The sequence below is a fragment of the Podarcis filfolensis genome, assembly GCF_964270895.1.
Source record: "Podarcis filfolensis genome assembly, chromosome: 16".
In the NCBI taxonomy this organism is placed as follows: domain Eukaryota; kingdom Metazoa; phylum Chordata; class Lepidosauria; order Squamata; family Lacertidae; genus Podarcis; species Podarcis filfolensis.
The window spans coordinates 2,060,008-2,084,350 of NC_139620.1; the positions used below are offsets into that span (position 1 = coordinate 2,060,008).

The following is a 24,343-nucleotide window of genomic DNA, read 5'->3' on the forward strand; positions in this document are numbered from 1 at the left end:
GACATGGCCTTTTGACTGGATCAAAGCCTGCAACAGCAACTCACTGGCATGGAGAGTAGGGACTGTCTCCTCTGTGAGGAAAAGACCAGAAGAGATCTTGAGGGAAATTAGAAAGAGAGAAAAACTATTACTCTCTCTCCAGCCCCTTGCTTGTTTACTCCTTTGCATAACTCCCCACTGCCATCCCTAAACATTCACCCCAATCACTGGTATTGTCTTTTAAACTAAACTCTCAGGTGAGAGAGGAAGGAAACCCACTCATTTGCAAACGAGATTCACCTTGAGCCTTTGTGTTGCCTAAATGGCTCATCCCCAGCCTTGCCCCTCAAAAGGAAATTACCTGACTTAATTAGTTTCTAACACATGTTGATTCCAAGGGATTAGCGAGTTGTCTAATACACAGTTTAAGAAGTTTGCCTAGCTTGATCAGCCTTTCACACGTGCTAATTTCAGAGGATTAAATGAGGCTAACACACATCTTAATACACGCGGGTCTTAATTACATTCCAACACTTGGAGGGTCTGATACATGGTCTTAACACTCAAGCCTTAATGAAATGCTAACACCTAGAAACCTATAATATTATCAAGAAAGACAATTGTTTCACTGTTCATGAATGATCTGATGACCTAAATAGATGGCTGCTGTTGCCTGATGCAACCTGGTGCAAGATCATGAATGTTATGCATCTCCTCCTGGGTACCAGATTTGTCCATGGAGAAGGTGAAAGAGTTCAGTGTGTGAGACAGATGCAATCCTGTACACACCTCCTCAAGAGTAACCCCCATAGAAATCAGTGGATGTTGACTTCTGAGTAAGCACCAGCAGGGCTGGGCTTTAAGCTTTTCTGGGGATCTGGTTTCTCTGTTGCCACGTGGGAGGGACAGGAGGAAGAGGAAGAAGTAGTGAAATCCGAAATGTTACTCATTTTTAAACAGTATTTATTGAGTCACCATAGAATCTCATGGCATGCTATCATAAAGTCAGAAAGTCATGGTTGGTTGGTTGGTTAGTTAGTTAGTTAGTTAGTTAGTTAGTTAGTTAGTTATTGCATCTATATCTCACCTTTTTCTCCAAGGAGCTCCAGGTGGCACACATGGTTCTCCCCCCCCCGTCTTCATTTATTCTCACAACAACCCTGTGAGGTAGGTTAGGCTGAGAGGCAGTGGCTGGCCAAAGGCCACCCACTGACAGCTTCATGGCCAAGAGAGAGAAACCCAGCCAGTTGGGCAGGGTATAAATAATAAAATTATTATTATTATTATTATTAATCACATTCTGGTCTCCCAAGTGCTAGCCCGATACTCTAACCACTACCCCACACTGGTTATGGCAGGGGTGAAAGAACTGGTCATCGTTCAGTTAAGGTTGCAGGCTTAGGAACATTGGGCTGTAGCCACAGTCTTAGTCAGAGCCAACTCACTGAAATTAATCGACAGGACTCATTTCAGCTAATTTCAATGGATAGAACTTAGCTGGAGACAACTGAAGATGCCGTTCTTCATTGATGGACAAAATAAGCATGAGCAGTGGTGCAGTGTTCAAGGGGAACAGGGGATTGAAGACACGTTACGATATTATTATTATTATTATTATTATTATTATTATTATTATTATTAATTCAATTTATACACCATGCTATACCCGGAGGTATATGTTGCAAGGTCCCTGTCTCCACTCTTAGAGCCACCAGCTCAGCATGAAAAGGGACCTTTTTAGTCACTAGGAACTCTTCTCACCCTTTGTGCCGCATAGAGGCCATTCAACTGAAAATAGTGGGATCAGTCATGAAGGATCGGCTCTGAGGGCCACACTGGAGCAGGTGGAGAGGAAGAAAAAAGCTGCTAAGGAACAGATTTTCTGTATTCCCCAAAGCTAAGCATTTGGGAACAGTGGAAACACAAGGTGCTTCAGCTTCAAGAGAACGGCTTGCAAATTCTGGAACGTCCACACAACTCTAGAAGTCACCCCAGAAGTCGATGTTGAAGAACTCCAAATTGTTTGCCCAGGAATGTGCAGAGAACATGGCAGATTTAGCAGAAAGGGAACACGAGGAGTTCTATATTGAGTGTTGCAATGCGTCCCCATTTGTTATTATTGTATAATAGTGTAATTATAAGATATAATTGTATGATCTTGGAAGGTTAAATAATCTTAGAAGGGGTGTGTCAGATAGATAGATAGATGATAGATAGATAGATAGATAGATAGATAGACAAATAAATAAATAAATGTGTTTGTTTGTTTGTTGTATTTATATACCATCTCTTCCTCCAAAGAGCTCAAGGTGGCATATGTGGTTCTCCCTCTTCTCATTTAAAGCCCCACAACAACCTTGCGGGGTAGGTTAGGCTAAGAGGCAGCAGCAGCTCTCCCTTGAGGTCGCAAACAGTCTCATGACTGAGAGGGGATTTGAAAAAGCAGAGACATCACCTTGCCAACAAAGGTCCGTATAGTTCAAGCTCTGGTTTTCCCAGTAGGGATGTATGGAAGTGAGAGCTGGACCATAAAGAAGGCTGATCGCCGAAGAATGGATGCTTTTGAATTCTGGTGCTGGAGGAGACTCTTGAGAGTCCCATGGACTGCAAGAAGATCCAACCTCTCCATTCTGAAGGAAATCAGCCCTGAGTGCTCACGGGAAGGACAGATCCTGAAGCTGAGGCTCCAAGACTTTGGCCACCTCATGAGAAGAGAAGACTCCCTGGAAAAGACCCTGATGCTGGGAAAGATGGAGGGCACAAGGAGAAGGGGACGACAGAGGACGAGATGGTGGGACAGTGTTCTCGAAGCTACCAGCATGAGTTTGACCAAACTGTGGGAGGCAGTGGAAGACAGGAGTGCCTGGCGTGCTCTGGTCCAGGGGGTCACCAAGAGGCGGACACGATTAAATGACTAAACAACAACAACTCTGCCCAGGTCCTAGTCCAACACTCTAACTACTACACCACACCGATTCTCACCGGTTGCTGTTCTGAATGGACCCTTCGCTTCTGAATTTTCCACTGCTCGTTGGAGCCTGATTATTGTCTCTGGAGCAGCCGAGATTCAGCGAACACAGCAGCTCCTTGGGGCTGCCAGAAATTAATCGCCTTCACCCACTGCTGAGCAAAAAGTGTTTTCCCCCATTCTGGCATTCCTATTTCTCTAGGAAGCTGATGTCACTCAGTTGCAAGCTTGACCAGGCGCCCTTCACAGGGGTGGCCATGGCCGCCCCACCCAATTCATCTTGCCAGTCTTGTTTCACCGGTAGGTACATTTGCAAGACACCTGAGAGTTTTCTGTATGCGCTGGCTTCAGGCCGAGCGGTTGTGAAACAATGCATTAGTTCAGGGCAGGAATGAGTAACCCATCAAATAAATTGCTCCATCAGGTTTCTCATAGGGCAGAACATTTACGTTTAGGGCTATGGTGGCGCACCTAACCTATGCATTGTCTGTGTTATCATACCATGGATATGGGGACACAGGAGAAAATCATTCATTCGTGGGTATATGAACCGTCGTCTCCTTGGTCCTAGTCTGGCACTGTAGCCACTCTACTGCACTGCCTCTAAATTCACATATCAATGCATAAAAAATGAGACAGAAGACGCTTATGAATAAACTGGTGCGCGCACACACTTTGATTTATGAGCACATGAATTAGACTGATCAGTTCAACCCAATTTGGACATTCCCTTTCATGGTTATTACAAAACGGTGTACATTTTGTCTGCATTAGCAGTAATTCCCAATAAACCAACGAATGCTGACATTCATTCATTCATTCAATCTATCTCTTTATTGCAGTCAATGACCCATCCCCAAACAGAACCTTTGAACAAATTTATAAAACAAGGTTTGGGTTCCTTGGAATGAAGGTTGTTGGAGACTGTGGTGTCTTTAGAATATATATTTACACATACGGTATATATACAAACTGGATGGGACGTGGGTGGCTCTGTGGTTTAGACTTGCTGAGCAGAATGTCAGCGGTTCGAATCCCCACGACAGGGTGAGCTCCCGTTGCTCGGTCCCTGCTCCTGCCAACCTAGCAGTTCGAACGTACGTCAAGTGCAAGTAGATAAATAGGTACCGCTCCGGCCAGAAGGTAAACGGCATTTCCGTGCTTCTTTTTTGGTCACAGCTTTGGGTGCAACACAGAACAAGCCCATCTCTGTGCCTCCGGCTTCCAGCCTGATTCCAGCTCAGCTCTGCCACATGACTTGGCTATTATTCTACTACCTATCAGCTAGGTGAGCGGAGTGGAGGAAAGGCTGAGCTATTAGGCTAGAGCAGCGATGTCCAGCCTGCGGACAGGTAGATCCCCTGAAGATTGCGGTCGATCACTGCCAATCACAGTCTACATATTGATCTTCTGGGGGGAGGGGAATTGTTGAATTCCTGTCTCTGCCCCCGCCCCCATCTCTCTATCCTTCCATCACATAAATTGTGCGCTATGTTATCGTATGCTCCCGACGATTGTGGAAACGTTAGTAGGCTTCAGCACCTCCCTCCTGCAAAAGCTGAACAACTCTGCCCCCCCAAAAAAACTCAGTAACTATGGATAGAGACTGCCAGGGGTTTTTTTATACTGGGAATAGATCATCGTCTCTTGGGAGCTAGACGTGCCTGGGCTAGAGGTAACCATCACTTAGTTGTACTTTCAGCAACCTGGCTCATTATTTTGGGATGCTGATGAGGACACTGAAGTGGCCAGTTGAGATCATTGTCTTACAGAGAAACTTGCCTGACCCATTTGTCAACTTCCCCTATTAGATTCTAAACCTCCTTGAGTGGAGAACCCCAAGAATTGAAAGAGGGCATCATCCAGACTGAACCCACAACAATAACACCAAACAAAGCAAAATAGGGAACCACTACAATAACAGGTGGTGCTGTGGTATAAACCACTGAGCCTAGGACTTGCCTATCAGAAGGTCGGTGGTTCAAATCCCCGTGACGGGGTGAGCTCCCGTTGTTCAGTCCCAGCTCCTGCCAACCTAGCAGTTCGAAAGCACGTCAAAGTGCCAGTAGATAAATAGGTACCGCTCTAGTGGGAAGGTAAACAGTGTTTTTGTGCGCTGCTCTGGTTTGCCAGAAGCGGCTTAGTCATGCTAGCCACATGACCCGGAAGCTGTACGCTGGCTCCCTCGGCCAGTAAAGCGAGATGAGCGCCGCAACCCCAGAGTCATCCGCGACTGGACCTAATGGTCAGGGGTCCCTTTACCTTTACAATAAAATGACCAAGAGGTGTTTCATGTGATAGAACATTAGACATGGAAAGCAAAATTATAAGTTTACTAAAATTAGTCTGTGGTGAGCTTTAAAGGTAGCAGTAGAACCTTTAGCCATCGTGGAGGAGATGTGTGTGTTTTAATCTGAAAGGAGTTTTTTTTTAAGCACAAAATGCATCCAGTCATTTTGGGAATTTCAATTAAAAATGAGTTCATTAAAAATCTTATGTATATCACGATAAAGAGAGCAATGCAGAAGAACACAAGATATTGATTCACCCTCTCCAGATTCACAGAGATTCATAATCTCCAGATTATGTTGATAATATGGAGTTTTCCTTCACTGCCATTGTTGGAAGAACATTTAAATGTGCCAGAGTAAAGATTGCAATGTATCTGAACTGAGAGCAAATTAAGATTGTTTGCTGGTTTACATGGCTTAAGTGCCCTGTCAATTAGCATGCTGTTTGATGTTAAGCCTAGATCATATGGGCATTTAGCAACTGAATATTGCTCTGACCAATTCATTTCCCATAAGGAATGTTGACATGGTTATTTGAATATTTATACTCCTCTTCCGCTTCTTACGTTGATATTTACACTCCTCTTCCTCTAATGAGATCAGGAGCGTTTAAATGGCCCTTCCGTCTTTTAGCCTCACATCAATATTATTAGTTAGGATAGTCTACAAGAATTTTCCAATGTCTCTGAGTAAGCTTTGTTTTTTTTAGTAATTCCCTGAGCCTTGCTCTCCCTTCTCCAATGCTCTAGGCACCATGTCATCGTGTTTCATGCTTAAGAACATTAGGAGAGCTAGGCTGGATCAGGCCAATCTAGTCTAGCAAGCATTCTGTTCTCACTGAAGCCAAACAGATTCATGCTTAATGCCTTTTCATTATTTTTTAGGGAAGCCAGTGGGAAATCTCAAAATATACCAGTAAATCTCAAGACTAACTGAAAGCTCTTGGTTAACTCTCTGGTGATTTCAGAAACCCTATGAATTGACTGGCAATTCCTTAAAATATTTAGAAAGCTAATGTACCAACGCTTGGGTGTCAACCACAGCTTTAAATGAAACGGAGAAAAGCCACCATCTGAAAAAGATAACAACAACCCTGGCTTGTAGACATTGTAAGTCCTACTCTGAGTAGAACCTTTGGAATTAATGAGCTTGCCTAGCTTAGGTTCATTATTTTCAATGGGTCTGCTCTGCCTAGGACTCAGTTGAATGAATGAATGAATGAATGAATGAATTTATTAATACGATCACAGACCAGCGTCAACACACACAATATCACAGATCATAAAAATATATATCAGAAATACAAAAGACAATATGAATATAACAAGGATTTAAATATAAAAATTAAAATTAATTATTAGCGTGCCCCCTGTAAATAACATTTAGGGGTTTAGTCACTATGGAATACCACTTGCTTCCTGCGATTGATTGCAGACGCACAGAATTTAGCTACATTTAATGTAGTCTTGGGATTCTTGTCCTCTAGCAGTAGTTTTAAACTATGGTGTTCCGATTCTTTCCTGGACTTTTGCAAAACAGGTGTAATAAAAGTCAAACGTATATCCTCATAGAAATGACAACGTAATAGTACATGTGAAGCAGTTTCAACTTCCAACGAGCCACAAGGGCAGACCCGTGCTGTGTAAGGTTTACCCTCAAATCTGCCCTGAAGTAAGGCAGAAGGGAGAACGTTGAATCTGGCGAGGGTAAAAGACTGTCTGTATTTGGGTACCTGAAGACCTGACAGATAGTTAGCTGGAGAGAAACCTCTCCCATGGTCCCTTATTGCTGGATGTTTAATCATTTCGCTCATGTGGCATTGTAATTCTACGTCCCAGATACGCTGGCGAATTGTAGTCCTAGCTTTCTCGAAGCCTGTCGCTATCAGGGTCTAGGACTCAGTTGAAGACAACCCTCAGTGATAAAAACCTTGTCAGGTTTCAAATACTTGTAGATGTTTGTTCTATATCATACGCATGAAGGCTAAAATCAGAAGTGGTTTCAGAGTAGCACAACTGGTTTGTCCACACTGAGCACCATGCTGCAGGGGGTGCCACAACAATGCCATAGAACAGAGCGCAAGAGGTGTAGGGGCACACAATTTTATCGTCAGACGGGGCACCGCTAAAATTTGAGAACCCAAAGTCCTCCACTGCTAACAGCAGACAAACATTTTGGTGCTGTTACCCATCAAGAAAGGGGTTAAGTTTACTGCATGTACTGTATTAAAAGAAAATATTATGAAAATGATGTATAGATGGTACTTAACCCAGTGAAATTAGAAAAGATGTATCATACAAATGAAAATTTAGGTTGGAAATGCAAAGAAAAAGAAGGTACTTTCTATCATATGTGGTGGACGTGTCCTAAAGTGAAAGACTTCTGGGAAAAGATTTATAATGTGTTTAAAAAACATGTTGAAAAATACATTTGTTAAGAAACCAGAAGCCTTTTTACTTGGAATAATAGGACTGGAATTGCCCAAAAAAGATGTTAGATTATTTTTGTATGCCACTATAGCGGCAAGACTGCTATTAGCAAAAAATTGGAAATCTCAAGAAATACCAATGGTAGAAGAATGACAGATGAAGATGTTGGAGTTTTTGGAGCTGGCAGACCTGACTGGAAGTATCCGCGATCAGAAAGAAGAGGAATACCAAGAAGATTGGAAGAAATTTAAAGATTATCTAGCTAAATATAGTAATATAAGATAGAAGATACTTGAAAGTATCTGATAGGCCTAGGACTGGAATAAGAATGTTGTATAGTAATATGGATTTAAGTCAAAAAAGAAAGGAGATGAAGATAGTTAGTTGAACGAGTTAATTGTATTAGAAAGAGGATTTTGGAGAACTGCTACAAAGAAGATACAATAAAATTCAGTTGGGGGGAATCGAGGAAGTCAGACTACAATGAAAGTTAACTTGGATTTCGGAAAGTAATGACTGTTTTTGCTCTTTTTTCTTTTTTCCCCTTTTAGTATTGTAAGATGTTTTGTTTTATGTTTTTATATGTTAAATTTGTTATAAATGCGGAAAAGCAATAAAAATTTTGATTAAAAAAAAATCAAATGCTGTTACCCATCAACGTTTGACGCCTGAAGCCTAATGTTGGGGCCGGCCCTGAAAAGGCAAAATATTTTGTGGCCATTGCAATGCAGGTCAAGCTTGGGTTTTCAGACATTATCTAGGAAATCAGCTGTAGGAAGGGAGTGTAAGTGCATTGGTAGAACACAGAGAGGTCCAACTCAAACATTATGTCCTCGCATGATCACTAGTGGTGGGATTGGTGTGTCCCCAGTCCTGAGGCTCTTCACCAACAGAACAACTGGAGACGATCTGTTCCAGTGCTAGGATTTTTAATCAATTCAGTCCATCATTGTTTCCGTTCTGGAAAGAAGTTCAGGCAAGTGATCCACACCAGTCAGCATTCAATAGAAATCTGCTTCCTGTCTCTTCCTCTTGTTTTCCTAATTCAGAGTCTGGTACGTCCTGTCTAGGAGTTGATTCGGGCAAGGTAAATATCCTCACCCAAAAATGCCACAGCGGATATTGTCAGCTGATTGGGAACACTGTTCAGCTGGGCTTAATTAATCATTGTGCAAACTCAGAGGCATAAGAAATGCGTTGTCTGCACTGACTTGCCTAAAGGGGATGGGTGATGTTGTTGACTCAGCACGAATCTGTGCTGTGCTCGTGGGCTACGTGGGAATCTGGTTGCAAAAGCTGAAGGAATGCATCTACAAGCAGATACGCGGCAAAACGCATTTCTGCCCTTATCGCCAGGTGAGGTCATTGTTTATCTCCTAGTATGGAAAAATGCAAAACACTCTTTGCAAACGACATTAATGAAGATGCATCCGGGTAGCGTGCCCGTAGCCGTTCATATGAATATGTCACAGCACTACAATTCCCATCATCCCATGTGACCATGGTGGCTGGGACTTATGGGAGCGCAACAGTCTCTTGGAGGGGTTACATACTCCCCATTCCTTGAGATACAACAAGGAGAAAGCGAAGGGGGGAATTTTGGAATGACAACCAAACAGTAGCAATAGTAATCAATCAATCTCTTTATTGCAGCCAATGACCAGTACTTGGAAATTAGTTTGAACTTGAAGATTCCTCCTCAAAGTGAGAGAGTTTGATGGAAGATGGAAGCAGAATTCAGACTGGGTGGATGGATGGATTGCACACACCTCCGTTATTTCGCAGAATAATAGAATCACAGAATTGTGGGGTTGGAAGGGACCCTGAGGGTCATCTAGTCCAACCCCCTGCGATGCAGGAATCCTACCCACAGCTGTCCCTTGGTGGGCTCAAACCACCAACCTTCTGGTTAAGGGCCAGATTCACTGACCAACTGTGCCAATATATAGAGAGAAAGAGAAAGAGCGAGAGCGAGAGAGAGAGAGAGAGAGAGAGAGAGAGAGAGAGAGAGAGAGAGAGAGAGATATGAAAGTAATGAAAGCATCAGAAAGCACTGAGGTTAGTTTATTATTGTTTATTATTTATTTGTTAAATACAGTCATACCTCAGCTCCTGAACGCCTTGTGAGTTGAACATTTCAGCTCCTGAATGATCAAAACCCAGAAATGATTGTTCCGATTTGCAAACATTCTTTTGGAACCCGAACATCTGAAGGGGCTTCAATGGCTTCCGATTGGCTGCAGGAGCTTCCTGCAGCCAATCAGAAGCCACGCTTTGGAAGTCGAATGTTTCGGAAGTCGAATGGACTTCCAGAACGGATTCTGTTTGACTTCCAAGGTACGACTGTAGATTTATAATCCATCTTCCATCCAAGGAGCTTAAGGTGGCCCACTCTGTTCTCCTGCTCCTCGTGTTATCCTTACAACAACCTGGCAAGTAGCTCAAGGACTGTGACTGGCCCCATGAGTTTCATGGCTGAGTGGAGATTTGGACCCTGGTCTCCCAAGGGCTAGTCCAGCCCTCTAACCACTGCACCACACTGCCTCTGGAATGTACACACTGGACATATCAATACTGCATGGTCTCAACCTAGAGGACAGAATCACAGAATTGTAGAGTTTGAAGGGCCCTTCTCAACTAAAGCAGCCTTGAATTGCATTCGTGTTTTTGGCTGCTGCTGCATTGCTTGGCTTCAGTTGACGAAGGTGCATCTGAGCTCTTACATGAGAGCAAATGATGGCAGCAGAAGCCAAAGCTATAAGAATTTAAAATGGGGGAGGGGGTTGGACACTGTAATAAACACATACACACCCTGTCCTTCACCAATACAGAAACAAGCAGGGCAGGATACAGCCCACATAATTAAAACAAACATTCCAATCATAGAATAAACAGCTCATACTAAAATAAACCATCAAATGAAGAAGCTAAAGAACCAACAGAGATCATGAAACAATAATCAATTTACAAAACTCAAAACGCCTGGGAAAATAAACACATCTTCACCCGACACTGAAATTTGTAGTAGTAGTAGTAATACTTATTAAACTTATTTGTCACTTTCTTACAAAAGCAGCTCAGAGTGACTCACAACAATAAATAAACACATAAAACTAGCCTTTAGAAAAAAATCTAAAAGCCATCCTATTTTTAAAAGGCAGGGTTTAAACACCCTGCATACTCAATGAGGGTGCAGGTAATTAAAAGCCAATGGCCTGGTGGGAAAGAAATGTTGTTGTTTTTCCCCTGGTGCCTAATTTGATCTCTGTTTTTAATCTTCTTGTAAAGTTTTTATTGTATGGTTTTATGATTTACTGCTGTAAACTACATGTGACATAAAGGACCCCTGACCATTAGGTCCAGTCGTGGCTGACTCTGGGGTTGCGGCGCTCATCTCGCTTTATTGGCCGAGGGAGCCGGCGTACAGCTTCCAGGTCATGTGGCCAGCATGACTAAGCCGCTTCTGGCAAACGAGAGCAGCGCACGGAAACAGCGTTTACCTTCCCGCCGGAGCGGTACCTATTTATCTACTTGCACTCTGACGTGCTTTCGAACTGCTAGGTTGGCAGGACATGTGACATAGTGCTATTTAAATATTTGTATAAATAAATAAATGTAATCATGGTGCCTAGGCAAGTTTGCCTGGGAAGAGCATTTCACAAGCAGGGAGTCATCAATTGCCACCCTCCAGACCTCTCATGGAGCGAGGCTCTCAGATAACAATCAAAACAACTCCACTTGAGCCCATTGCAAATGTAAAATACCCTCCTCTAACCTCTGGTGTCCAATCTCTAAACACCAACTCCCATCATCCTTGACTGTTCACCAGGCTGGCTGGGGGCTGATGGGACTTGGAGTCCAGCAACAACATCTGGAAGGAAACACCCAGTTGAGGGAGACTGGAATAAGGAAAGGGCATTTCACTGGTTATGTGTCCAGATCCAGGTTGGGTCAAGCCCTGGGTCATCCCAGATTGGACTGGGGCAAATCTGAAATATTAGTGCATTGTGATCTTGTGGTTACTAGGTGATGAAACTAAAGTTTGACAGGCTGAGATGGTGGTTTTCTACAGGTAGACAAAGTATAGATATTCCACATAGGTCATCGTAGTACAGTGGTTCAGCAGTCACAACTAAACCTGGGAGGCCATAATTCAAATCCTCATTAGGTGACCTTGTCTCTCTTGCCCTTACCTTTCTCACACGGTTGTTGTGGGGAGGAAATATTGAGTGGGGAGAACTATATGTGCCCCTTAAACTCCTTGGGGGAAATGGGGGTGTAAGTATAATTAATTAATGAATGAACAAAACACTCAGAACTGTCACAAATCTCCCAAGTGTCCATATTTTACAGGGACAGATTTACAGAAGCCATCACAGTTTCCAATTTGATCCTGGAATGTCCCTCTTTTCCTTAGGATGTCCCTATATTCAAAGAAGAAATGTTGGAGAGTAGGGAGTTTTGCGACCCCCAAGCCAAAGAGATAAGGAACTATACAACCTTTAGAAGACATCTGAAGGTAGCCCTGTATAGAGAAGGTTTTTTTTAAAAAAAATGTTTAATGTTTTATTATATTTTTACAGATGTTGGAAGCTTCCCAGTCAGATGGGTGAGGTAGAAATAAATTATTATTATTAATATTAGAGTGAGTGGAGGGAGAAGGACCTCACTGGGGACTCAGACAGACGTTGTTTTTGTCAAGATGGGGGTCCTCCATTGCCCCCCCCCAATCCTGTGGGCAGCTGCCCACCTGCTGCTCCAGGAATGTGCTGGCTCCACCTTGCACTCCCTGTGCTACTTCTTCATAGCTGTAGATGCGGGTGCCGCTGTGATCTAATCCACTGAGCCTCTTGGGCTTGCCGATTAGAAGGTTGGCAGTTCGAATCCCCATGACGGAGTGAGCTCTTGTTCATCTGTCCCAGCTCCTGCCAACCGAGCAGTTTGAAAGCACACCAGTGCAAGTAGATAAATAGGTATACTGCAGCGGGAAGGTAAAGTGCATTTCCATGTGCTCTGGTTTCTGTTACAGTGCCCTGTTGTGCCAGAAGCAGTTTAGTCCTGCTGGCCACATGACCCGGAAAGCTGTCTGTGGACAAACGCCAGCTCCCTTCTCCTGAAAGTGAGATGGGCGCCCCAACCCCATAGTCACCTTTGACTGGACTTAACCATCCAGGGGTCCTTTAAAGGTAAAGGGACCCCTAACCATTAGGTCCAGTCATGGCCGACTCTGGGGTTGCGGCGCTCATCTCGCTTTATTGGCCGAGGGAGCCGGCGTACAGCTTCTGGGTCATGTGGCCAGCATGACTAAGCTGCTTCTGGCAAATCAGAGCAGTGCACAGAAACGCCGTTTACCTTCCCGCCGGAAGGTACTTGCACTTCGTGCTTTTGAACTGCTAGGTTGGCAGGAGCAGGGACCGAGCAATGGGAGCTCACCCCGTTGTGGGGATTCGAACCGCCGATCTTCTGATCGGCAAGTCCTAGGCTCTGGGGTTTAACCCACAGCGCCACCTGCGTCCTTTACCTTTACCTTTATCTTCATAGCTGTATCAGTGCCTGGTCAGGGGCTGCCTCAGTTCATTGTTGTCGGGTACATGGATGACCAGCAATTTCTTCAGTACAACAGTGACACCAAGGGATAAGGAAGGCGTAAAAGGTGAATCCTCAGTACTGGCACAGGCAAACTCATGAGATTCAGGGCACTGGGCTGATGTTCAGGGCAAATATGCAGATTCTGTGGAATTGCTACAACCCTTCAGTGTTTGTGCAGCTGTGAGTGGAGCCCAGGCAGGAGCAATGGAGGGCATTGGCAGTACTGCTACAATGGGAGGGGCTTCATCAGCTTTGACAAGGAGACCCTCACCTGGACGGCAGCTGATATGGAGCCCCAAGTGAGCAAGAGGAAGTGGGCTCCTGAATTGGCCCAGAACCATCACCGGAAAGCCTATCTGGAGGAGACTTGCATTGAGTGTCTGCAGAGATACCTGGACTATGGGAAGGAGACTCTGCAAAGCACAGTGGCTGTCGTGGTGAAGGTGACCAGGGAGGCAGACTATGACAGCATGGAGTCCTCAGCTTCTACACCAAGGAGATTGATGCCAACTGGATGAAGGTCAGGGAGGTCGGGCAGGAGGGCACCTCTTGAGGAGTGGTCGCCCCCAACTCGGATGGGGCCTACGATGTCTTGCTTAGTGTCAAGTTCAACCCCAAGGAGAGGGACTGCTACCGGTGCCACATGGAGCATGACAGCCCAAAGGAGCATCTGGACATGGCCTGGGAGGAACTGGTCAACCTGGGGCTCATTGTGGGAGCCATTTTGGGTGTTGTGGCTGCCATTCTGCTGGCATCTGGGATCATCTTTTGCACCTGCCGGAAGTGGAGCGAGAAAGCAGCCTACAAAGCTGTCTCAATAAGTGACCAGGGCTCCGCCAGCTCCGCCAGGGCTTCATACCAGTCTGGTGTGTGGGATGAGACCAGAAGGAGCCTGCCCAAGGTTTGCTGTGAATTACAATTGTTCAGAGCTCATGCTGTCCTTTAATGCTGCTTATGGTGTTCCTTAACTCTGGCCCTCGCCCATCCATTCTGACTCCAGCCGTAACTTGAATTTGAGGATAATCATGTTTTTCTCATGGATTTTGGCCAATTTTTCTTTCCAGCTGATTTTCAGAAATGTGCTTGTATTAATCAGAAATGTGACAGATTTACGCAGCTAAAAGCTTTTAAAAGAGATGAAGAGATTGAGCATGGCTTGCAGTGATTTTGATGGTATCCTGGCTGTCTCTGAGTGCAGATCCAGGTCATTGAGCCTGAGCTTCCACAGCCATTGCCCAGAAGATACGTTCTATGATTATGATCATATTTTAGTCTCTTGCTAACTATGCTGTTTTAAATGTGCATTTTACTTGACTTCCTTCAGTAATGTTTTCTTTCGATTTCTTTTGTTAGCCTTTCTGTGTTAAATGTGCATTCTGTAGTTTACCTCTTTTGCAATGTTTTGTTTTGAAATCTTTGAGATGATATTTTAGTTTCCTGCTAATTATGTTACCTTGAATGTATACTTGGATGTTTAATGTGTTGCTAACAGCTTTGAGATTTTTTCATAAAAATATCAAGTGGTATAAACATGAAATGAATGAAAAATAATTAAGAATTATCATTACCATTATTATTATTATTGAATAGGACATCCCTATTTTCATCAGAGAAATGTTGGAGGGTACGTTGTCATTCTCCAAACATACTCATGAATGTCGCTCTGTTCACTAGATCCAAAGAGACATCAAAACAATGTTCCTCTGCCTCTCCTTGGGGAGATTACATGCCTTAGATCCATCACAGTCTCAAGACATGAGCAGGCTCATATAGAGAGAGATGCTCTTTTGGGTAGTCGGGTCCCAAGCCATTAAGGATTGACAGTTCATCCAGTTAAACCAGGATGGTAGCATTTTGGTATATTGCTGTGTGGAAGACATTGACGCAGAAGCCACAGAATGCCTACATCAGATCAGGATCAGAGTCAACCGTTCTCCTTCAAAGAGCAGCTGGCCCCAATCCCTGTGACAGGTCAGAAAAAGGACATGGGAGAAAGGTTCAGCCCTTTTTTTGTTTGACATGAAGTAGCAAATGTTGCATTTAGCTTCTGTGACTAAGACCTGCTGAATGCCCTACCCTTTCATGGATTGATAAAAACCTCCTTAAAGCCATCTGAGCTCATGGCTGTCACCATACCTTGTAGCAATGAATCCCTTAAATTCATGAGAACATAAGAGCCCAGCTAGATCTGGCCAATGGTCCAGGATCCTATTCCCATGGTGGCCAACCAGATGCCTGTGAGAAACCCCCAAAAAGGACCTGGGCACAAGGTCCCTTTCACCTCCCGTGGCTTCCAGCAGCTGCTATTCAGAAGCATCACTGCCTCCAACTGAATAAAATAAAATGCACATCCCAGAATAATTAGGACCCAAATGGAAGTAGCGCCGCAAACCATTTTGCCTACGACTCCACAAAATCGTCCTACCTGAAGATCCACAAACCATTTTGCCTGGAACTTCAAGAACCATTGTGCTCTGAGCTCCACAAACCATCTTCCCCGGAGCTCCATGGTTTCTTGGTGGATGCCCCATACAATGGTACCTCGAGTTACAAACGCCTCAGGTTACAAACGCTTCAGGTTACAAACTCCACTAACCTGGAAGAGTTACCTCGAGTTGAGAACTTTGCCCCAGGATGAGAATGGAAATCGTGTGCCAGTGGCGCAGCAGCAGCAAGAGGCCCCATTAGCGAAAGCACGTCTCTAGTTAAGAACAGTTTCAGGTTAAGAACGGACCTCCGGAATGATCTGTGTTCGTAACTAGAGGTACCACTGTAACTGGAAAATTACATTGATAGGCTTTGAGACCTATCACAGGGTTTGCCTGCAAAAATAATGAACAGGTGGCTCAGGTTAACTGGGCAAGACAACTGACTTCTGATGGCATTTGACGAACCCAAAGTGTACTCATTAATGGTTCCTCATAACCCTGGGGGGAAAAATGACAAGTGAGGTGCCTCAGGGTTCTGTCCTGGGCCTGTTGTTGTTCAATGTCTTTATAAATGACTGGGATGAAGGAATTGAGGGGATGTTCATCAACTTGCAGAAGACACCAAACTGGGAGGGGTAGCCAATGCTGCAGAAGACAGAATCAGGATTCAAAACAGATTGGAGAACTGGGTCCAAACAATCATCGTCATCATCACCATCATCATAATTTATTATTTATACCCCGCCCCTCTGGCTGGGTTTCCTCAGCCACTCTGGGTGGCTTCCAACAGAATATTAAAATACAATAATCTATTAAACATTAAAAGCTTCCCTAAACAGGGCTGCTTTCAGATGTCTTCTAAAAGTCTGGAAGTTGTTTTTCTCTTTGACATCTGGTGGGAGGGCGTGCCACAGAGCGTGTGCCACCACTGAGAAGGCCCTCTGCCTGGTTCCCTGTAACTTGGCTTCTCGCAGCGAGGGAACCGCCAGAAGGCCCTCGGCGCTGGATCTCAGTGGCTGGGCAGAATGATGGGGTGGAGACGCTCCTTCAGGTATACTGGACTGAGGCCATTTAGGGCTTTAAAGGTCAGCACCAACACTTTGAATTGTGCTCAGAAATGTACTGGGAGCCAATGTAGGTCTTTAAAGACCGGTGTTATGTGGACTCGGCGGCTGCACCCAGTCACCCATCTAGCTGCCGCATTCTGGATTAGTTGCAGCTTCCGAGTCACCTTCAAAGGTAGCTGCACGCATTGCAGTAGTCCAAACGAGAGACAGTCTGCGGGCAGGGAGGGTGTCAGTCGTGAGGGTGGGTGACCTCGCCATGCCACACACACACACACACCCCGCTCGCTGCACAGGTGGCGCCCCCGGGTGCTCGCCTTGCGGGCGGCTAGCCCCGCCTCCACGTCGCTCTGGTTGCTGGGGCAGGTAACTCCGCCCCAGGTCTGTCACATGGAAGAAGGAGCAAGCTTTTCTCCTACTCTGGAAGGTAGGACTCAAACCAATGGTTTCAAGTTACAAGAAAGTAGATTCCAACTGAACATCAGGAAGATCTACTCATTCCCAACCCAATGCCCAAAGTCTTGGTGGGGTGGAGAGAGACCAGCCACTTCATCTTTTGTGATTGTCCCATTATCTGTTCTTTTTAGATGGCAATTGGGATGCGATTTGACCAAAATTAATAAGTGGGTTTTTTAACAGCCCCCACATCCAATTTCTCCCAAATAAAATTGAGCACTGCCCCTAACTCTGCAATGGAGCCCAGCAGTGTTCCATTAAGGACAAGCAAAATAAAAGCCAAACGCATGAAGTTACATAAAGACCAACTACATTAAATTAAATGACAGATATATTTGATCCAAGGTGGGAAGAGTGCACCCTATTATTCTCTCCCAATTATTCTGTCTCTCTCTGCTTCTGAACACATTGTGGACAAGGGGTGTGACTCTTCCCCCTCCAATTCTCCAACAGAGAAAAGCTGGTCTGCCATAGAATGCATCCCCCAGTCTTCAGACCATTCCTTGACACTGGGGAACTCTGGGAACTGTAGTTCTCTAATGGGAACTCTCAGCCCCCTTAACAAACCACACCTCCCAGGATTCTTTGGGGGAAGCCACAACTGTTTAAAGTGACATGACATTGTTCTAAATGTATCACACAGAGGGGGGTCTAATGTAGGTCCATTGATTTCAATGGGTCTGATTAGGACTTAGTTGGACACCACCCAGACTCAGCTGACACATCCGTGAAGATTGTGAGCTCTCGGGGATTGGGGTGTCTATTTTTAGAACATTGGCCACGTATCTTAGTCAAGGAGGAGATTGGCATGAAATTGCCCGCAGCCATCACAGAAGCAGAGTCTAAGAAAGGAGTGGCATGGGGGAAATGTAGAAATGCATGATGAGCCTACTCCATTGTGTAAGGATGGAGTCATCCAGATTTACACACTGTATCCGGAGGCTGGGCTTCAGTAGAGGATAAAAAGCACTTGCTGTTTCTGGAGCCACTTAATTCCTTCCAGCAGCGTCTCAGTGACCAATTGGGTAAGTCTCTTTCAGCTGACACTAAGGAAATGCATGGTGGTGGTTGTAACTAGTCAAAGCAGTAGTAGATATATCTTTCATGCTTTGGGCAAATCTGTTTTAGATAAGACTGTAATAGTAGCGTAATACCAGCAAGGCTATTTGCAAAAGCCTTTTTTCTGCTAACCATAAAATGTAGGGGTGGTGTTTCTCCTCAGCCTCATAGTACTCTACTACTCCTAGTTGTACTGCTACTACTAGTAATGTTAGTATTAATGGGCTGTATCCAGTGCTGGTTCTATGTGTGGACCCACTGAAAGCAATGGACTTTTGTCCATTGGTTTCATTGGGTCTACTTTGGCATTAGAGATGCAAGCCAACATTTCAGCCCTTCCTATAGTAGTAGGAGACAATCAGTTTTATTGCTTCTCAATTAATTAGAAATATTGTGTTTCTTGAGCTCCTCCCCGCAAGCTCTGAAAGTTCTTCCCCGGCCCCCTGCAGATTATCTGAACACAGCTGGCTGGTGCCATTCAGATTATCCTAGGAATAGAATGACGGTGAATAGGAACTTGGATGAGGTGCACAAGATGGGGAAGGGCTCATAACTGAAATTGCATAAAGTGGAGAGCTTCCTCTAAAACGTCTCCAAATGCTCATTTTCTTCTCCTCTCCTGCTCTCTCCCCAAACCAGACCAAAATACCTGGAGTTGAAGCTCTGGGGTTGTCTGAAGGTTGGAGGACACAGGGAATATGTGCTGCTGCTGCTGTGCTACCCTGTACATCAGCTGTTAGGCGGGGAGGCTGAGCAGCCTAAACAAAACCCCACTGCACCTCAGGTGTCTTCAGGGCTTCCTCCGCCCTCACTGACGTCCTCTTTGGGCTCCAGGGAGGGTCTCCTTGTGAGCCACGGGGACTCTCCAGCTTCCTCCTGTGATTTCTGGGTTTGAATTAAATTATTTCTCAGCACTTCACATATATGCGGTCATGTGTGAGTTGGCCACACGTAATTTTGGAGGCACCTGTATAATGCTGTCTAGATTCTGACTAAATACCAGGAATAACTTTCTGACAGTAAGTAGTATTAGATAGTGGAACCGACCCCCACATGAGGTTGTGAACTCTCTTTCCTTGGAGGTTTTTAGGCAGAGATTGGATGGCCATCTGTCACAGATGCTTTATTCAAGATTCCTGCGCTGCAGGGGGTTGAACAAGATGACCCTCAAGGTCCCGTCCAACTCTGCAATTCTATGATTCTATGTATTATTGAATTTACTACTGGCTTTTCACCAGTGGGTCCCAGGGCAGGTTACAACCATTGCAAAATGAGAAATTAAAAGCACCTAAAGCAGACCCCAGTCACAGGAATAATAATAATAATTATAAATTTTTATTGATACCCCGCTCTTCCCGGTTCAAAAACCGGGCTCAGGGCGGCTAACAACAAATTTAAAACACTTAATTGATGCAATAAAAAAAGCATAAAATACAGTATAAAACATGAATAACAATAAATTCAGAATTCAAAAATCAATTTAGGGGGGAAATCCATCAATAAACATTAGATGATCACCAGGGCTAGCTGGCTAAATTTGTCCTATTTGGGCCAGCGGGGAGACCAGGGGAGAATTAGCAGTGGGATCCCATAGTGGGTAGTCTTAACAAAAAGGGGAGGGGGAGGGAAGGAAGGATTGGGGGGTGGGCCCTGAAAACACATAACCGAGTGGTCAAAGGTCGGGGCAAAGAGGTGTGTCTTCAGCATTCACCAAAAGCTGAAAATAGCCTTCTTTGGGGAGGGAATTCCCCAACCTAGGACCTGCCACAGAGAAGGCCCTCTCCCGGGTCCCCACCACCCTGAATTTCTGAGGGGGTAGAACTATGAGATGGAGCCCTCTATTGATTTTAACAATGTGGAGGGTTTGAGTAGGTGTTGGCTTTGGACTGCACTGGAGATGTCAAAATACCTGGGGCGTTGCATCCTCAAAGTAGCTTGCCATTACGTCAGTGTTCCGGATTTGTCAATGCCCCTTGTCCCTTGTGTAAGTCTTGCTAATTGCTCATCCTCCCACAGTCGCTAGTTATCAGGAACAGTCCCAATTTACATATTCAATGTATTGGGTGGAACATGTTCTTCCTTCTCCTTCCAGGGGAAGAATGATTGGGGGAAATAGCAGGACGATCTTAACATTTTTGATAGTTCCGGTGGCTAAAGCGGCCATTTCCCAGGTCTTTTCCCCACCCCTCCAGATCTTTAGGAGTTAAATTCAGTGGGGCAGCGGGGGGGGGGGGACACAGGGTTGTATCTCACATTAGGAACACTACTTGTGGACCACTTGAAATTAATGGACATGATTACTGAGGTCCATTGATTTCAATTAGTTTTATCCAGTGTTAGTTCTACTGAGAGTAGAGCCATTGAAGATGGTGGACGCGACTAGCTTAAGTCAATTAATTTCAATGGGTCTATCATGTAGTTGGATGAAACTCATTATTCCCTTGAAATACATCACTGATGTACAAAAGAGAGGACCTTCTTTGTGCTGGCTCCAAGATTCTGAAATATCCTCCTGGGGGAGGGATGCCTGTTGCCAATACTATGCTCTTTTCAGCACCAGGTTAAAACTTTTTAAAATTCACTCAGCCATTTTAGATTATGCTTTTATTAGTTGATAGAGTGATTTTATTCAACCTGAGTTTTATTGTTTCGTTATTATTTGCATGACTAACTTAGACCCATTAAATTCAATGGGTTGTATCCAATGTTAGTTGTACTCAGCATAGACTTTGAAATCAATGGATGGACCCTTGTCTTAAATTCTTGGAGAGACTCTGTCAATAATTGTAGACATACAACAAGCAAGGCAAATGGTTTAGATGTGTTTGTGTGATGGTATTTCTGAATGACAGGTGAAATCCATTCTTTCTTACCTGCAGGCTTTCTGGAACATCAGTAGAAATGGCATCATTCAACAACCAGCAGCAGTGCAAACAGGCAACCACCTTGCCACCTGCACTGTGCAAAACAGCACCAGAACCATTGCCATGCCCTCAGCCAACACCATGTGAAGAGAAGCCTCCATGCAAGGAACCACCAGTAGTGGTCGTCCCAACTCCTTGCCCTCAGCCAACACCATGTGAAGAGAAGCCTCCATGCAAGGAGCCACCAGTAGTGGTTGTTCCAACTCCTTGCCCTCAGCCAACACCATGTCAAGAGAAGCCTCCATGCAAGGAGCCACCAGTAGTGGTCGTTCCAACTCCTTGCCCTCAGCCAACACCGTGTCCTCAACAAAAGCAGCCATGCAAAGAGCCACCAGTAGTGATTTGTCCTCAGCCAACACCATGTCCTCAGGAGAAGCCTCCCTGCAAGGAGACACCAGTAGTGGTCGTCCCAACTCCATGCCCTCAGCCAACACCATGTCAAGAGAAGCCTCCATGCAAGGAGCCACCAGTAGTGGTCGTTCCAACTCCTTGCCCTCAGCCAACACCATGTCCTCAGCAAAAGCAGCCATGTAAGGAGCCACCAACAGTGATTTGTCCAACTCCATGCCCTCAGCCAACACCATGTGAAGAGAAGCCTCCCTGCAAGGAGCCAGTAGTGGTTGTTCCAACTCCTTGCCCTCAGCCAACACCATGTCAAGAGAAGCCTCCCTGCAAGGAGCCACCAGTAGTGGTCGTCCCAACTCCTTGCCCTCAGCCAACACCATGTCAAGAGAAGCCTCCCTGCAAGGAGACACCAGTAGTGGTTGTCCCAACTCCATGCCCAGAGAAGCAGCCTCCCTGCAAGGAGCCAACCACTGTCCCATGTTGCCCACCTGAGGCAAAATGCCCACCCCCTTGCGATCAACAGCAGAAGAAGCAACCTTGCCAGTGGCCTCACCAGCAGAAGTAAGCAAGCATGAGAAACAACAACAACGGCGCAGGAAGTCAGCATGATCAACACGTCCAGCTCACAACCTGCAGCTTTCAATATACCTCATCCTTTTTGTTTATTTAAATTCCTTTAAAAACCCTTCTGTTAATATATTTCCCATGTTGTTCTCCATATGATAATAGTAGTAAACAGCATTATTGCCACCAGCGAGTTACATTAACATTGCTTCAAGAGGAAGTGTTTTGGAATTAGGCTGTCAAATTTGGCTTTTGGTGGAGTTGCAATGAGCTCTTAGTTTCTTCCTTCTTGGGGCTGGCCCTGGTGGACGCCTCAGATGGCAAAAGTTCCTCCCATTTCCCCTGATTTACCCAATGTAGCATGGTACTCTCTTCTGCAATGGAGGACATTGTCCTGTCATCAGTACTGAAGTAAAATTCAACTGTTAGTTTGGTTGGATTCTGTACAAGGGATAGGAGAAGCCATCTCATCCTTTCCTGGGTATCCCTGTTTCTTCAATATTTATTATTGCTTAATGATTATATTGTTGATCATCCAGTTCTTAAAAAAGGGGAGATCCCTGCCGTATAAGTCCCATCCTACCTGGAATGGTGAAATGAATACCAGTTGCTGGAGAATAGGTGTGGAAGAGGGATGTTGAACTCATGCCCCAATTGTTGGCTTCCCTAAAGGATTTGATTGACTAGTGTGGGAAGTAGGGGGCTGAACTAGGTTTGATCCAGTAGGGTTCTCCTTACATTTGTGAGCGAATCCCATTTCCTGCATGTACTTTTCCTTATCCACCCACCCCAAATGGTTAGCAGGCAAGTCGTGAGGACTGTTTCTGTCTTCATTAAATACATCCTTGTTGAGATGTTGGCAGAGAACATAATAATCAGAGCTTCTCATCTGAGGCGACACATTAAACTTCAAAAAGAAATTGTTCCCAGTGATGCCCGAGTATTATTTTACTGTGAATTTAATTAAGGTAATTGACACAAAAGGAAGCGGATTTTATTGGATGGCTTTTGTGCCATGATTGCGAAGGGGTGATCATGGCATCGCCAGGAAGCTGATGACATGTCCCAAATCTTACTGTTTATTATTCACCCGTCTGTATATTCTTCTGGGATTAAATGGATTGTTCCTAAATCTCTGAACTTCCGAAATACAAATAAAAAGCCTCAACGTGAATTTGAATCTGGAGATTTGTTTTCAGTGGGGAGTATGACTGTATGAAGGGCAGTGTAAAAATACCTATGTAAAATAAATTAAGAATGTACAAATAAAGCCTTCCTCGGTCCCTCCAGAAGATTCCAACTTGGGCAAAACTTATTTTTTAAGAAAAGCTCAACTTTTCGCTTCTTGAAATATGACAACCCCACTGTTTGGACAAGGTCACAATCATTGGTATAACAATTGGTTTAGCACCACATTGACGCCAGCAAACATTAGAGGGAAGGGCTGTACCTGAGTTACAGCCTGCTTTGCATGCAAACGGCTCCAGGTTCAATCCTTGGCATCCCCAGGTAAGGGCTGAGAAGGGCACCCTGCATGAAACCCTGGAGAGGCCCTGCTAGTCAGAGTAAACAATATTGGGTTAGATGGAGCAAAGGTCCTGCTTTAGTATCAGGCAGCTCCCGTGTCCCAATCAACGTCAGCCACTATAGCCAATGGTCAGGGATGGTGGGAGTCCTTGTGAAAGGGGAGAATCTGCAAAATGGAAATTTCGCCCACACGTTTCCTTGGTCACTTCATGATGCAGCTTGGCTTGCACCAAAGCTTGCACATCATCATGTGGGGATAAGCAGAGTCAACTGCATGGGGAAGTGTGGAGAAGCAGGGTGCGTAGCATGGGCAAGCAGAGTCAATTGCATGGGAATAATACAATCAATGGCATGGGAAAGTGTGGCGAAGCATGGACAATGGCAATATACAATTGCCTTGTGCCAATAGCCTTCTGAATTGTTGCCAGTGGAAATGAAAGGGGAGAGATTCAGTTGCCAAGTCTTCAGCTATCTTGACATTTCTTGGGGGTTACTTCACTTCTTGGGGGTTACTTCATGGTGCCAATTTGCCAAGTGGAAAAAGTACTACCAGGCCCCTCAGCGCCAACAAACCGAAGTCCATAGCAAGGCCAAAGACGCTACCTGAAGAAAGGGTGGGAGATCTGCGGCACAAGGCTGAAAGGGAAGCCTCAGAGTCGCACCGTGGCTTAAATCGGCCCCGGCCATGCCCCCAAGCGACCTGATTGGCCGCCTGGTGA

At 44.9% G+C, this 24,343-nt stretch overlaps 1 protein-coding gene, 1 long non-coding RNA gene and 1 pseudogene across 4 annotated transcripts in view; 2 read left to right on the plus strand and 1 right to left on the minus strand.

The window, feature by feature from the left end:
- LOC310751984 overlaps window positions 1-24,343 on the minus strand; it is a 297,164-nt gene that overhangs the window by 34,432 nt on the left and 238,389 nt on the right. The gene's annotated exons all lie outside the window — the stretch shown is intronic.
- Window positions 8,892-14,428, plus strand: LOC310750910 (major histocompatibility complex class I-related gene protein-like; annotated as a pseudogene). The gene is made up of 2 exons: window positions 8,892-9,023; window positions 13,424-14,428. The product of its transcript is annotated as a major histocompatibility complex class I-related gene protein-like (transcript).
- Window positions 18,100-23,271, plus strand: LOC310751584 (uncharacterized protein). Its single transcript, XM_083590878.1, has 3 exons — window positions 18,100-18,230; window positions 21,144-21,255; window positions 21,535-23,271. Exons 2-3 carry the CDS (start codon window positions 21,166-21,168, stop codon window positions 22,096-22,098), a joined length of 654 nt encoding a protein of 217 aa, XP_083447004.1. The 5' UTR covers window positions 18,100-18,230; window positions 21,144-21,165; the 3' UTR covers window positions 22,099-23,271.